General features: G+C 33.8%; 1 protein-coding gene across 1 annotated transcript in view; it reads left to right on the forward strand.

The window, feature by feature from the left end:
• LOC136034306 (tyrosine-protein phosphatase Lar-like) overlaps nt 1–17,101 on the forward strand; it is a gene marked incomplete in the record, with an annotated part of 449,438 nt that overhangs the window by 342,872 nt on the left and 89,465 nt on the right. The window contains 4 exon segments of the mRNA XM_065715442.1: nt 1,262–1,441; nt 4,344–4,543; nt 9,535–9,704; nt 16,575–16,701. Of these exon segments, the coding sequence (XP_065571514.1) occupies nt 1,262–1,441; nt 4,344–4,543; nt 9,535–9,704; nt 16,575–16,701 (677 nt within the window).

Genomic DNA, 17,101 nt, shown 5'->3' on the forward strand with positions numbered 1-17,101 from the left:
AACTAAGAATTGAACTTTAAGCTAATGGTAGTATGTACAGTAAGTTTCATTTTGCTTGTCAATGAATGAATTTGTTCAATTACTTTCCTATTTTTTAACAGTGAATCGGGACATACTAGAAAAACGGGTTTTCGGCCTTGAAAAAAAGTTGATTTACCCGAAAAGATTTTGATTTGATTTTCAACAAATTCTTTTTTTTTTCATGTTGAAACTAAGTCTAGCTGACCGTTTTCTGTCCTGTCTTAAATTTATGTGGACCGATTTATTCTTGGAGAAAACGTTTCAAAAAAAGAAAGAAAAGGTGTTTGAACGGCTAGAAATAGGTAATTAAGTTAAGTTTAAACGAAACAAAAAGATCACTTAAACTGAAACGTCAAACAAAATGAACAGAAATTAAACAGGTATGAGAACTAAAATAAAAAATTGCCAAAGGTAAGAAGGAAGCTGTTGTCTCTTAATATGCCCCTCTCTCAGTGTTTGAGTATAATTTGTTCAAGATCTTCATGTTTTAAGTACGTATTCGGCTAGACAATACATTGTGATGGTTGCAGAGTGTAAGATTAAATAACTGAAGAAACTTGTGTATAATAGCCAAATCTAATATGCATTTTCTTTACAATACTTAGGCCACATTACAGCTACACCTGTCGATAAACTCAAAATTACGCACGATTACACTGCCAATTGTGTATCATATTCCTAATTTTCTAGTTGGAAAATGTTTAACTCGAAAGTGTGTGTGTGTGTGTTTTATATACATATATATATATATATATATATATATATATATATATATATATATATATATATATATATATATATATATATATATATAAAAGCGAAGAACAACAGTTTTTTCAACAATAGGTGTGATATATATATATATATATATATATATATATATATATATATATATATATATATATATATATATATATATATATATATATATATATATATATAAAAGCGAAGAACAACAGTTTTTTCAACAATAGGTGTGACTGTTGTACTTCACGCATACCGTAGTTTAATCACAGTTGAAAGGAGGCTGGAATTTTAATCGCATGTTCGCTTCTTTTGTCGTTTTTCACATTGCGAAATTTGTTTTGCGGTAGAAAACACTTGTTCTCATTGCTATAAATAAGCTTATTACAAAACGTGTGTTTATCTCCTTGAATTTCGTATTATTACTTTTTCTGGACGTGGATAGCCTTCTTTATTTCCAAAATGGAATAGCTGATCGTTTCTCTTTGTCAATAAGAAAATTAAGGATCCTTTTTTTTTCGTTTTCTTTAATTTAGTTCCCGGAGATCCTCAAAATGTGAAGGTACAAACTATAAACTCAACAGCAATTAGGATTTCCTGGCAGCCACCTTTGGATAAAGAACAACATGGTATTATTCGTGGTTATCAAATTCATATACAGGAGTTGGATACTTCGGTAAGATATTCATTATTTATTATGTTATATTTTCTACGTTATGTATCATTATTAATTATGTTAAATAATTCAGTATTTTATATTTATGTTTTGTTTTATTTATTTATTGATATATTTTTAATAATATTATTAACATTTATTTTTATTTATCGTAATTCATTATTGACTATTACATTATTTATTTACAGAAATGTCTTTAATAAACTAAGTCTTCCACGCGCGAAACTAAACTTCGCGCAATTGGCACAAACGACACGGAATGGTTATAAATAGCCGTATCTCTTTTGTTTTTACTTTTTTTTTAGTAAACCCAATTACATATCATTTATATGGTAGTAAATCCAATATAGTAAATCAATCGATCCAGTTATGTTTTATTCGCTGTAGCAAATAAAACATTTAGGGTATTGGACGTCTGGGTATTTGCAACGTAACTCTTTAAAAAAAAAGTCTTTTTTTAAAAATTAAGACCCTAAACGTATTGTCACAAAAGTCGGGACCTATCTAGATCATTATTTCACCAAGAAAAATAGTTGTCTGCCAATTATGTTGTTTTCGAGAAAAATGTATAGATAAATAAATCAAATGTATATATACAATTATTCTTTGTTTAATAAGATTAAATGTTTGGTTTTCATTTCTTAAAATGATTATTTCATGTATTCTTTTTTTTTATTGAGATGATAGACCTGCCAGAAAAACCAAAAAATTTGTTTCATTTAGCCATCATTATTTCTTCATAAAACTCTAAATAACCTGCAAAAAAAGAAAAAAAATAACTAAAAACAAAGATTTTATATGTCTTTAATCCTTCAGTCGTCTTTAGTCTGCTTAAAATCAACCTTGTATAATAACGAAAAACACAACTGTTAAGTCAGTCGCATGTAAAAAATGTGTACGATATACGAATTTTGTTGGCTATCTTTGGACTTTCTGGTTGAGAGGTATAGGTACATTTTTATTGCATTATTGTAAAAAATTTCTGAGAGGGGTGAACGTTGGACCAAGCTTTAGAGGAAAATATTTTAATATCCCTTCGAAAAGTTTACTTCTTTACTGAAGTTCCAACGGGAGTGGCGATTCTGTTAATTTCGTAGCGGTCCTGAAAACAACTAACGATCAAAGGGTAAACAGGATGTCTCTTGAAGATTGACCCTGTTTTGATCACATCTGCCCTAAATTTATTTAAAAATAATAATAACATACAACTTATTTTCCCCTCTTATTTCTCCAACTACTTGAAAAGACAGTAATTACAAAATTGAAAAAATTGGTTGTTTTGACTGTTCGAAATCGAAGATAAAATGGGCAATCCATTCTTTTTTCTTTTTTTGTGAACTATGTCTTAAAATAGCCTTTATTTGTCCCAATTAAATTGAGTTCAACTCCCCTTCCTCTCCCTGGCTGTCTCTCACTACGTGGTATGTGTCTCATGTTTAGTAGTGTATCAAAAGTTTTTTTTGTTTTTTTTTTAATTGGTTTTCTGTAATTATTTTCTCTCATGTTTCAGTATTTTATTTCTATGGGCATCAAATAGCTTCCTTTCATTCCTGTATTCCAAGCATCTCTGACCCTCTGAAAAAAAAAGTAACTTAGAGATCCGGGGGTCTGGCCATGATCGGACCTTTGGAGAAAAATGGCGATAATGGGCGATAGTATATTTTTCTTCCCTATGCGGGATCATTTTTGTGTATCCTTTGTTTTATATATCGATGGGAAGATCTTTTCAGGAGTAATCACCAGGGATCTTGCTGATAACACTTTCCCCGTTCTCAAAAAGCCAAATATTTTTATTTTAAGCTGTGAGATGTGCCAGGGCGCTTATATTCACTGATTATGGAATTCTTCTCTTGGTCAAGTGTAAAGAAAAAAATGGGAAGAAAAAGCATATTAGATTTAGTTTTTTGGAGCAAAAAAAGGAAACATTGCTGAATTTGCATTGTAATCCTCAGGAATGAGCACATAAATAGGTGTGCTGGACTGCTGCAGACTTTTGGAGATCTACAATATAAACAATGTTTTATTCTTGAAAAAATAAGGTCCGATGTATAATAGTGAGACTTGTGGAACATTTCTAAATTAATAAAAAAAAGATTCAATTTCATTTTTAACTTGAAAAAAATTATGTTGGACTGCCATCAATGTTTTTATATTTTTTTGATTTTCAGATATTTTGAGGATACTCTATTTAACCTCGCTCTACAAAGTTCTTTACAATTTCAAACAAAGTCTGTCTGGAAAGCAACTGTATACCCTATACATAACCTAAAGCATTCTTTTGTATGCTCAATTGCTGTTATGCTAATCAGCCCCCTCCTCTTCCCTATAAATAAGCTTTTGTTACAACTGTGAATAAGAACTGTAGTGTCACATCTGCAATATTTATTTAGTATATTTTCTGAGTGAACTTAGTGAGGAAATTAATTTTCATCTCTCTTGAATTCAAGTTTTTACTCAAATTTTACCAGTCACGATACATTTTAGCATGTTGCCTTGGCTATATTTGATTGTACAAGGTCAAATAACAGCTCTTTTATAGTCTGGATCTTGCACTTCTTTTAAGCGGAACTTACTACTTTTTTCTCTCTCTTTATCTTGCTAGTGTTCTCGCTTTCTCTAGTGCTCTCTTTTTTTTTTGTTATTTTCGGAGGCCTGAAATTTCATTTTATTACGAATTTACTTCTTTTCTTGCATTGGGACATTTGTTGAACTAGTGATAAGCTTTAAATATCTATAAAATTACCCACTTCAAATAGTTGAAATACACTGCACGTCATATAAATAAAAGACTTCAACCAACTCTTGCTTTTTATTTTTATATATTTACATTTCTTATACCTTTTTTTACAGTAACATCCGCTTTGGTATCGCTTAGTTTTTTTTGTTTTTTGTTTTTTTTTAGGGTCAGAATTTTCCAAACGTTTTTGCGAAAAGATACGACGTAGTGAACGTTGAAGAATATGTTGTGAGTGACCTGCAACCTGATACGATGTATCAGATTCAAGTTTCAGCCGTCACAAGAAAAGGTGATGGTCAACGAAGCTTACCTAAGGAGGTCAAAATGCCTGGAGGTGTTCCAAACCGACCACAAGTGACTCTCAAGTAAGTCGGCTTCAAAAAGGGTTAATTATGATTGGCTACCTTAACCCAGTTGAGTGGGGGGGAGGTGTTTAAAGTACTTTCTACTTAATATCAGGCTTCTCAAAAGTAATTTTTCATAAAATGCACTTTACGTGAAAGCGAAATTCAAGAAAAGGAAAATTTTTCTAAGGTAGTGAGGAGAAGAAGAAAATTCATTTATTTCAGCTGAGATATCGGCCAAAATGGCTTTCTGTTGTGCTGAAGATCATTTTGTGCTGGTCCTTGAATTTTTTTACTGGGAATGAGGGGGGGGGGGGCTTTCTAACTCTTAAAGGCTTGTCTTTTGGGAAAAATAGACGATTATGGTTAACCCTTGGATGTCCAAGCATAAAGATGCTAATCGCATTATCTTTTTTCTTAATGAAAAAAATTGTTCGTTCATCTCTCATTCGGAGGAGGAAAAAGGCAAATTATTTAAAAAATAAAATAAAAACGAGAAAAAATAAAAATTTTGAGAATTATAAGGGGGGTGAAGCCAATCCCTTCAGATAATATTCGCTTTGCTTCTGGTGACGTGACCAAAGGTTATTTTTTATTTTTTATAATCATTAATTGTACTTTAAGTTGAGTAAGACCAAAGTATAAGTTGAGCAAGCTTCAAAATATCCATTAAACAAATAAAAAATATTTTAGACAAGCGCGCATGCAGAAATTCATTTTGAGGAAATGAGCAAAATCTCAGAGAAGGGAGGGAAAACAATGAAAAATGCCAAAAATTCCAATTTTTTAAAATATGTTACGAATTGCGATGTATACAGTACAAAAACATTGAGATTGTGAAGGATGCCAGCGTTTGAAGCCAATTCCCTATAATAGGTTTGGAACTGAGATTTTGTCAACTGAGATTTTAATATCTATTAAAGGGTTATTTTAGCATATATTAGTACTTATTAATATATTGTGGCATTGTGGTGGTATTATTAATATGTGGCGTAATATATGGGGGTATGAAGAATGGCAAGACTAGTGCAGGCTTTTAAATATTCAGAGAGAATATGATAAGGCAATAAATGATTGAAAAAAAGCTCTATTAAAAAAAAATACCTCTTAGAATGTAGAGGAGTGGCGAAGGGGTGTTCCTCCTCACCATCTCCTTTTTTATTGGCTGATCTCTAGTAAACACCAATTCAGCTGACGGATATTTAAGGAAACAGCTTAGCTATGTTTCTTCTTTTTATCCTGCTGATTCTGTTGAAGATAGAAAATAAATTGATTTTTTTTTTTTAGGAAAGATGAATGGCATTAATAGGAAAGCCTTTTCTGTATTTTCATGATATTTCAGTATATTGAGTGGGAACATTAAAAACAAAACAGAAATGGTATAGAAATACTTCTATTTATATATAGGTCTGAAAGTGGATATAATGAACAAGGAAAACTGTAGTCTTTTTCAGGAGCTGGGGATTACGAGTAATGAATAAGAAGCAACAGAATAAAATGCTTTCAAAGGAGTCAAACAGTTCGTGGTAACGAACTGTAGTAAGGAGCGACCCGGCTCAATAGTAACTGAAACTCTAAACAATGGAATTCTGATACCAATAGTTACACCAAAAGAATCGCATTTTAATGCTGATTTTAAATATATAAGCTTCATCAAGATCAGTAATACCCATCAAAAGTTACTAGCCTGAGAAAATTTGTCTCATTTTGGAAAATAGGGGAAAACACCCCCTCAAGGTCATACAATCTTAACGAAAATCACAACATCAGATTCAGCGCATCAGAGAACCTTCTTGTAGAAGTTTCAAGCTCCTATCTACAAAATGTGGAATTTCGCTTTTTTTTGCCAGAAGACAGATCACGGATGCGTGTTTATTTGTTTTTTTGTTTGTTTTTTTTCCCAGGGGTGATCGTATCGACTGAGTAGTCCTAGAATGTTGCGAGAGGGCTCATTCTAACGGAAATTAAAAGTTCTAGTGCCCTTTTTAAGTGACCAAAAGAATTGGAGGGCACCTAGGCCCCCTCCCACGCTCATTTTTTCCCAAAAGTCAGCAGATCAAAATTCTGAGCCATTTTATTCACCATAGTCAAAAAACCTAATAACTATGTCTTTAGGGACGACTTACTCCCCCGCAGTCCCCTTGGGAGGGGCTGCAAGTTACAAACTTTAACCTGTGTTTACATATAGTAATGGTTACTAGGAAGTGTACAAACGTTTTCAGGGGGATTTTTTTGGTTTAAGAGGGAGAGTTGAGGGGTTGGGGTTATGTCGGAGGATATTTCTATGGAGAAACTTCATGGGGGAAGAAAATTTCAATGAAGGGGGCTTAGGATTTTCTAGCATTATTTGAAAAAACAATGAAAAAATAAATATGAAAATTTTTTTTCTACTGAAAGTAAGGAGCAGCATTAAAACTTAAAACGAACAAATATTAATACGTATATGAGGGGTTTACCTCCTCGTTATACCTCACTCTTTACGCTAAAGTACTTTTATTAATTTCAACTATTTATTCTACGGCCTTTGTGATTCAGAGGTCATTCTTAAGGAATTGGGACAAAATCTAAGTTTTAGTGTAAAGGGCGAGGTATTGACGAGGGTTGAACCCCCTCATATACGCAATAAAAACAAACGAATATAGAAGTTCGTTACGTAAGTTAATTCGTAAGTTACGTATATTTTTTACCAATGAAAACGTTTGTAAAAAATTTAAAGTTCTAGTTGCTTTTTTAAGTAATCAAAAACTTGAAGGGCAACTAGGTCTCCTCCCTCGCTCCTTTGTCTCAAAATCTTCCGATCAATTGCAATTAATTGATATGCAAATTTCGTTATAATTATTTATTTGCAGAGAGCCAAGATCAAAACATGCATTAATTCAAAAACATCCAGATATTAAATTAAAAAAAAAAAGTTTTTTTAAATGAAAGTAAGGAGCAACATTAAATTTAAACGAACAGAAATTTCTCCGTATATGAAAGGGGCTTTTCCTCCTCAACGCCCCGCTCTTTACGCTAAAGTTTCTTACTGTTTTAAAAATGTAGTTAAGAGAATTCTACTTTATTAAACAGTAAATAACTTTAGCGTAAAGAACCGGACGTTGAGGAGGAAAAGCCCCTTTCATATACGGAGAAATTTCTGTTCGTTTCAAGTTTTAATGTTGCTCCTTACTTTCATTTAAAAAAAAACTTGTTTTTTTTTATTTAATGAGAAATAATAAAATTGTTTTGTTTCTGTTCTTCCTTTTTTTATTTGTTTTTGGATTTCGACGTAAGTTTTGTAATTCCAATGAAAGCTTTACGCAGCTTTCAGGGGATTTTTTTGTGGGGGGGGGGGGGGTAGGGGCTACGTGGGGAGATCTTCCCTTGGAGGAATATGTCATGGGAGAAGAGAAATTCCATGAAAGGGGTGCAGGATTTTCTATCATTAGTGAAAAAAAAACAATGAAAAAATAAATATGAAAAAGTTTTTCCACTGAAAGTAAGGACCAGCGCTAAAACTTAAAACGAACAGAGGTTATTACGCATATGGGTGTTCATCTCTTCCTAAATACCTCGCTCTTTACGCTAAAGTATTTTTAGTAATTTCAACTATTTATTCTACAGCCTTTGTGATTCACGGGGTCAATTTTAAAGAATTGGGACAAAATTAAAGCTTTAGTTTAAAGAGCGAGGTACTAACGAGGGGGCAAACCCCCTCATATACATAATAAAAATATACGAATATAGATAAACGAATATAGTTCGTTACGTAAGTTAATTTCTAAGTTACGTATTTTTTTTTACTAATAAAAACGTTCGTTAAAAATCAAAAATTCTAGTTGCCTTTTTAAGTAACCGAAAAATTGGAGGGCAACTAGGCCTCCTCTCCCACCCTTTTTCTCAAAATTGTCTGATTAATACGCAAATTTCGTTTTAATTATTCATTTGTGGAGAGCCAACATCAAACATGCATTAATTCAAAAAGGTTCAGAAATTAAAAAAAAACAAGTTTTTTTTAACTGAAAGTAAGGAGCGACATTAAAACTTAAAACGAACAGAAATTACTCCGTGTGTGAAAGGGGCTTTTCCTTCCTCAACGTCCCGCTCTTTACGCTAAAGTTATTTACTGTTTTACAAAGTAGAATTGAAAGAGTCAAATTTTAGCGTTTGAAGAATAGTCTATATAGAAGAATATGATATTATTCTATATAATACACCAAATGCCGCAAGGATTACACAGTACAGTTTGATGGCAGACGTTATGCTCGAGGTATTTTATATGTTGTGTACAAAAATATACACTTGTTAAATTTCAAGTTTTAATAGCCAAGAAATCATATTGAGGGGGCATTATACTTACTTTCGTTCACTCTACTAGATTGTAGCTATTTCTGAAATCATAAAGCCTGTCAGGTGACAGGTAAAAAATAGAAAAGAAATTTGACACATTCTCTATTTTCAGGATCGGAAAACCTACTGGCTATTGACTATGTCTTTGTATAGGGGAAATAGTAGCCTCGGATACCTGCTTTATAAATTATTTTCAGATTGTTTATTGGCTAGGCGTTGTGGACACTTACCAATTATGAATGTGTTCCAGCTTTGACTAAAATATTTATAATATTTAATAAAAATCATAATTTTTGTTGCAGGTGAAAGCTAATTAGCTGCTGAAACCATCGGTAATTAATTTCCTAATAAATTTTGTATTAAATATTTGTAAATATGGTTAACTAGCATCTTTTGTGTGTTAACTTGTGAGGAATCATCATCAATTAGGGGGGAGGTGGGAGAAGGAGACAAATGAACAAATTTATGAGTATTCAGATAATAACACCCGTATTTTTCATATTTTACCCATTAAAATTACTCATATTGTAATCATCATTTTAATACGTATTAAGGCATTACTCAATAAATCGTTACAGGATCACAGCTAATTTGTATTAAATTTGAATCAAATATGTATTAAGTTAAAATTTCCAATTGGAACGGACCCTATATAAAGTAAGATGATTTTTTTTTTTCACTAGGTTTGTAAAGGAAGAGCCAACCGTTAGTATAGATGTTGAATGGTCGAGGCCAGCGCTTACCTACGGTGAGTTGATTGGCTATAGGCTAAGATATGGTCCAAAAGATGAGGATTTGGAAGACATAACACTGGAAGGCAGGAATACCCAGCATAAACGATTAGAAGGATTAGGTAAGGAATTCTTTTCAGTTCCATGTCTAATATTAATTCATGACTACTGCCAATGACATTGGTCTAACTAAGGGCTAACTTGGACTAACTATGAGTTTAGAGTTATCTAAAGAGATTGACTGGGGTGACTGAACCCTCCAAATCCCTCTAAATCAGGAATTATGTCACATAACTTCTAATTTTAGTTTATTCAGATCTGAATACGTCGAAAATGATGAGCTGGAATTTTCTTCAGAAAAAAAAATGGTGCCCATATTATCACGAAAAGATGTTGGTTTACCCCCCTCCTCACGAAGCTCTGGAAGGTTAAGCTCGATCTGTGATCAGTCTTGAGCTATAACCATATTTACTTTGGGCTTTATGCCCACGCTCGTGAAATATCTAGGATACATAAGGAGGGAGTACCCCTATTAGCCTCTTTAGAAAAGATTTGATTCTTGTTTATTTGTTATTCTCTAAGGTAATTCTACAAATTGCTGAACAGTATAATTGTTTTTTTTTTAATGTAAATGTATTTTTCAATATCTAGGGGGAAGGCGAAATTATCATTTTTTTAGTTTTTTATCACTGAATATGCAAAAAAAAATGTATTTTTTTTTCGATGAAATTACTTCCAAAAATATATTTTCAAAATCTAAAGTGGGGCTGAGACTCCCTCTATGAATTGCTGGACGAAACTATCATTTTTAAAGAGTCAAAAATAATAAGTATGGTATGCTACCAAATAATGAATGATGTAAAGGGCCTGATTTTTCAGTTAGTACTACAGTTCTCCCAATCAACTAAAGCTCAAACTATAGGTACATGTCGACTAATTCTCTATGCAAGAGGATACCCAGGGAAACCAGAATTATTACTGTCTGCTGAATAAGGGGTGACCTAACTAGCATCTAGTTGACCTAGCTCAGTAATCACAGTTATCATGTTGGTGTTTTTATTAGTATCATTGTAGTCTCGCCATTGGTTTTTACTATTGCAGTTCTTTGGATCTTGTTTAAGCGACAATAGTAGGCTAGAAGGGATAAGATTTTCTGCGTCCTGAATCAGTACACTAAACAGGGGCTGTTGAATAACTTTGTTGATGAAAATGGTACAAGTGTTAAAGTATAAATTAAGACAGAAACATGGGAAAAAGGAAAAAGTTTAATGCTTCATGTTATCTTTTGTCTTTGTTTACATTTTTGTAATGAATTACTCTCTGTTAGCCTTAGGTCTATGGCTTATTTAGCTTAATTGTAAATTTGCCACTGGTTAGACAGTGTCAGTTTAGGATAAGAAAGGACTTAAGGGAGCTTGAAAATATTTTGGATCTTTGGATTTCATTGAGTCTTTAGGATAATGTAAATCCAGTTACGTAATTCGATTCTTGTATAAAATATATCTCCGTAGAAATCTTCTGGACTAATTTAAGGGGTGGGTGTAGGACATTATGTGATGCGATTCAAAGGATTAGAGCCATGGAAAAATATTGGGAACCTCTGTGTTACTGTGTTACAGAAAATTTTTTTATAACAATCATTTAGTTATCTCTGAATTCTTTCCCCAAGCTGAAATGGGGAGGCGTGATTTTCCCTTACTTAATGTGAGTTCAAAACTCCAAGGGAAATATCAAACACTTGTAAACTTCTTTTTCTGTTCTGCTGATATAGGGTTTACTTTGGTAAGCGTGGTCGAATCAATCAGAGTTGTGGGTTCTTGTAGAGGAAGCAGAAGATTCTCTTTCACTATAAACTATGTGCTTTATTATATCAAGTTTACGACAATAGTTTGTAATAGATGCAGGTGAACGAGTTCAAGACATGTACTTGACTATGGCACGGCAAGAGAACAACTAAAGACATACATTGAAAGCCTGCTTATAAATCCCTTCCCATGGTCTTTAGAAAATACCGTTCCCATGCTCTTCTGTAAGACTTTATCGGTTAAAAACTTCCAAGTATGAATGACAATAATCTCCTGTTCAAGTCAGACCCATACACTCCATTGGGACAACTACCTTACTTAGAAACCCCATAAATTATTCAAATTTGTTAAGAATCTACTAACCCAGGTACTTCTAATGAACTCGAAGTTTACACACTTTGGCCAAATATGTAACTGTGGCGTCTGTTCCCTCTCAGAAAGAAATTGTTTTCGCCCTCATCCTTAAAATAGCAACTTTGTGCATCTGTGAATTTCAGCCATTCATTTCTTTTACAATGTATTCATCTTTTCATGTCTCTAAATTTTACCTTGTGCCCTCTTTACATTTGTCTTACCGAATTATGAACTAAGTTGAAGAAAAATAATCTGTTCCCCAAAGAACCGTCTCGTCACCGTGTATTTTCGATTGAAAATACTCTCTCTCTCTCTCTTTCTCTCTCTCTCTCTCTCTCTCTCTCTCTCTCTCTCTCTCTCTCTCTCCTCTCTCTCTCTCTCTCTCTCTCTCTCTCTCTCTCTCTCTCTCTCTCTCTCTCTCTCTCTCTCTCTCTCTCTCTTTGGGGGGGGGGGGGGGGTAAATCACTGTAATAAGTCCGCCGAACTTATCAATTGATCATATCTAGATTTTCTTTTCTAGATTTCTTGCTTTTTTGAAGGCTTTTGAGAAACCTGCCTTATCAAGGGAAAGAGAAGAAAATCAATCACGTTATTTACTTGATTGGCTAGACTCTAAAGCTATGGCTATTTAATAAATTTCTCTTCACTCAAAGAGCATGGGTTCAAGTGGCATTTTACCTCTTCCTAAGGGGGAGGGATTCAAGTGCTTTCGTGTTTCTTTTTCCTTTTGAAAAGTCTTCTTAGCTTAATAATCAAAATATTTTTATATTGAATTCCCTTTTGAACTTAAGTTTGATAGGAAAATCGAAAATGTATTTATTCAGACCAATTAGTTTGAGGGGATAAGTAGTTAAGCAATTTTGCTGCTTAGTAGAATGAGGATAGCATAAAATTGTTTAAAAGAGAGAAACGTAATTAAGTACTGGCTGCACAAGGGAAGGATGTGGGAGGAATGAACTTCTCGCTCTACCTTGAGGCTGTTCTTAAGCCCCCCCCCCCCCCCTCTAAAAGAAGAAGAAAAATAGTACCCTAAAAAAAAAAAAAATTGAATTCCAACCCTTCTCGCTAGGACAGATTATTTGATCCTCTTCGTCGTTCTTATTGAAGTTGTATATATAATTAATGACTCCTAATGGGCAGGTGTTTGAGTACTTGCGCCACTGATCATTTGGTATGGAAGGGAAAAGGGTCACCTGTTTGACTCTGTAAGCTCAGCCGGGATTACTCAGCTTCAAATGGGTATCTGAAGAAATCCAGGGAAAACAAGGGAAGTGTCGGATGATTTGCCCCCAACAACGCATTGCACCCCCGGCCGAAAGGCTGGGGGTACTTTTTAAGACGTTTTTTTAATACGTTAAATGATATGATTGATTTGTTCTTAACATGTATTCAAATGTTTATAGTACTGTTCATAACGAATTCACAACAAATGGGTCATTTATGTGTAATGTACTGACAGGGTTTAAATTAGCTAAATTGGATCTCAAATAATCATGATGATCTGTAGGTGCAGTGCAGAGGTATCTAGTTTAAGTCTGTACCACCGTGTGCAAGGGATAGTACTTAAAAATGGAACCAACGACAGGGCTTACCTCGTCGTAAAAGCGTACCGTCATCTATAAACTGTTTCGGTCGACTTTCGCAAGATTCAAACTTTAGAATGCTGCATCCACTTACTTTTTGAGTGCCTCGCTCAGTATGCACCGTTCTTATAAAAATCTAGTATGCATACCAGAATATTTGAATCTGTTAGCTCATATGGTTGAACATTATTTTTTCATTGCACGGCATTAGATTATCTTTGCCTAAAACTGTCTAAGCCTTCAGCACGTTTTTCATTCTGCCTTTCGTAAATCAAAAGTTAGAACTTCCTGTTTCTCAGCCATTTGTCTTGTTTAACTCTGACAAATGCATCTTCAGATTTTCAACCTTGCTGCACCTGTTCCCTCTCAGAGCAAATTATCAAATCGTATGTCAGTCAGTCTAGGGAAATCTGGAGCAAATTTAGGACCCTAAGATTATTCTGAAATTAAATGTAGACTAGGCTATAAACAACATGAAACCGCTGAAGAAGTAGCTTCACCGGGAAGAGCAAATGGGAGAGAGGAGACATTAAAAATTAAATTTATAAACATCAAAATACAAAATATTTGAAAACTGATCTGGGGAAATTATAAAAAAGGAGGGTTTTTAACTTTTTTCAGGCTGTCAGCATTTAAATATAACAGTTTCAACCATGCTGTCTGATGAGTTTACTGCTGGGTAAAACCTGGGTGTAACCAAATCCTAATCCCATAAATCAAATTTGTGGAACAGTGTACTGAACATGCCGAATTATTTGGATGCACTGTACAAAATTAAATTGAAATATACATCATTCCGGGAGAAGGAGGAGGGAAAATGGTAATGAATTTTTTGTCAACAGCACATCAACAAGAAACTGACGACGGGCCACATCCAAACTTGACAGCTAGTGTCCTAGTTCAACCTCTATAGGTGGATGGGAGCAAAGATTCTAAACTCTTTACCTTAGGATATCTTCGAGAAAGGGTTCTTGTATGTAAGCCACATCGAGTCAGAAGTGATATTTAATATGTTAATTTTTATTCTTGGGGCCAAGAACTGGTTTGACCTCTTGGGAGGAAGGGAGAGATGGTCCTAAATTATCTTTTTCGACATAATTTTCCTCCAGAATGGGACGTCCATTCCCAACCAAATTGGCTGAGATTAAGAGCTGTTGTCATAATTCAATTCATCTGAAATAAAGTATCCGACCCCTGACCCTGTTATCATAACATCTACCTTAAAATACTGTAGGATATCGGCCAAAGTGGATTATGAATAACACCCTAGTTCAAATTTTGTCATTTGGGGATTGGGGATCTATGTTATACTCGACCTTAGTAGGGGGCATTAGGATCCTTCCACCCTTGGCATTACGGCGTACCAAACAAATTTTTGGGTATAAATCCCACCCACCAAGAAGTAAGAACTAGTATCCTGCTAGTTTCATCTTCGGATCCTGGCCCGATCCTACCTATATGGGGACTCTGACCCTAAACCTGTAATCAGGTTTTCTACTAGTACAGGGTTGTCTAACTTAGCATCATTTTTTTGGTAAAATGAGAGTTGATTTCCACAACGAGCCTTATCCTAATTTAGACCTGATTTTACTTCCGTAGGGAGGAGAGAGGCTAAATTCTTGTCATTTGAACATCTACGGTTAAGAGATTGTTTGATCTTAATCAAACCTGACAAAAGGTACATAAAAGCAAACATCCCCGCCTAACGAACTAGATTTTGTCTTTTAGACAATGTTAATGAAGGATTTCACCTACTTTTGCGTAGTTTGTATATATTTTCATACACTTTTTTGTAACAAAACACAGAGACAATTTTTACTGAAAAACGAAATGCCGAGTTTTACACAATTTTAAAGCACCAACAACATTAAAATAAAAGCATTTTTTGTCCCTTCAGCCCATCTTAGGGCTAAGAAGCCCATTTATACCTGAGATTTTCTGAGGTTTTCCTTTGGTTCTTTTAAAATTATGGAGATTTGTGGGCTGCATTGCATTTTCGGCAGTGTTTCCACGTCCAGCCGTGAGAGAAAACAAGCAAAACTAATTAGTTAAGTCTGGACAACACTTTGTCTGCAAAAACTCAGACTTTAACAACATGTTAATTCCCAGAGATATCTAGACCGTCAGTGGAAAGTTATTTCTTCTTAAGCTGTTTGGTTTGATACATTTTCAGTTAAATATTTGTTGACTTTTCACCCACGTTTCCCATTTTCTTTTCTTTTTTGCGTTCTCTATTCCCAGAAATTAATTAGCTGGGTATGTTGACAGTTTTCTTTAAAAATTTGATTCTAGATTTTTTCCTCTTTTTTTTATGAAATGTATGATTGTTTAATTCTTTACTTCACCAATTCAGACAACCAGGTATCATTTCAATGTCTTTGGTACTTTAAAAGACAGTCTCTAAATGCACCATGATCTGAGAATATTAGAGTTACATCTACTATAGAATCAAGGATCTATAATCGTGGTTTGAACACGTGCAAAATTCTGGGGAGGGATTTATTATTTTTCTGGTGAAGGGTAAGAATTACTGCAGTGATTTTCTTTGGTAACTACTTTAAAAGACAATTGGGGTGGGGAGGGGGTTTTGCTTCAGATTTGTTTTGGGGTGAGGTTCATCCCCTGTATAAAAGTGTTTATTTAGTCATCAGGGGGACTTTTTACACTAAATCTGGCATAAGCCTTATATATATTTTTATAATTCTTCACAAATATTTAAAAAGATTGGGAAAATATTGAATTTACGGAAATTAAATTTTATTCATGGAAAATGGTTAGCTATACTGTTTACATTTGAGGAAAAAAGTCCATAATAATGTTTTTCCAGAACAAACAGCTTTATATTACAGGGTGGGACACATTTTTCGGTGTTTCTGAGGTTACAATTGATAGTATCTTTCAGAACAAAAAATGGTGTGCTCTTCTCTAGTAAGAAAAGCTCCAGAATTTGAAAATTTGTATTCAAAAAACTATCAGCTCGAAATGAAGAGGCGTCAATGCTCATAGCATAGTGCAGTAGAGCCTTTGTTAACCCCCTTTGCACCTGTAGAACGGTGAAAATCTGATAAATATTTTACAGATCGAGTAGCAGCTTAGACAATAATGGATATGAGTTTGAATAGTATTCTGCTTATTAATTGGTTCTATTTTAATCTGATTTTTTTTTTTTTTTTTTGCAGAAATTCTCATAGAATTTTTACACTATTTGGAATTACACTATATTTAGGAATTAAATTTTTGTCTTTTTCAGAAAGAGGTGTCGAATATGAATTTCGAGTTGCTGGCATAAATGCCGTTGGTGTTGGACAAGAAGGGGTGCAAATTATGATCATGCCGGAGGGACCGCCTTCGGGGCCACCCATAAACATAACACACAGGTTCTGTATTTTTTTTCTTTTTTTTATATATATAATAACAAAGAAATTACCTGCAAATTATCTCCCTATTTTCATGTAATTTACTATATTCTAATCTTTTTTATCGGACAATATTCTATATATGTATATTTATTGATGTTTCAATTTTTCTTGAAAATAGCGCTATATTGGCAGTATCCCAATTTTCAGAAAAAAATTGGGATACCGCCATTTTCTGGTGCAAAAAAATGTAGATAGGTCACGAGTTTAGGAAGATTCGCTTAGGGCCTTGATCTCGGAAAATGTTTTTCATATGAACGACGTCACAAATACCAAGAGGTCCAATACCCTAACGGTTTTACCTTCTGCAGCAAATGAATAAAATGAAATTCAAGTTGTTTTGCGAAACAGATTAGAAAAA

The sequence above is a fragment of the Artemia franciscana genome, chromosome 13, assembly GCF_032884065.1.
Source record: "Artemia franciscana chromosome 13, ASM3288406v1, whole genome shotgun sequence".
Classification (NCBI taxonomy): domain Eukaryota; kingdom Metazoa; phylum Arthropoda; class Branchiopoda; order Anostraca; family Artemiidae; genus Artemia; species Artemia franciscana.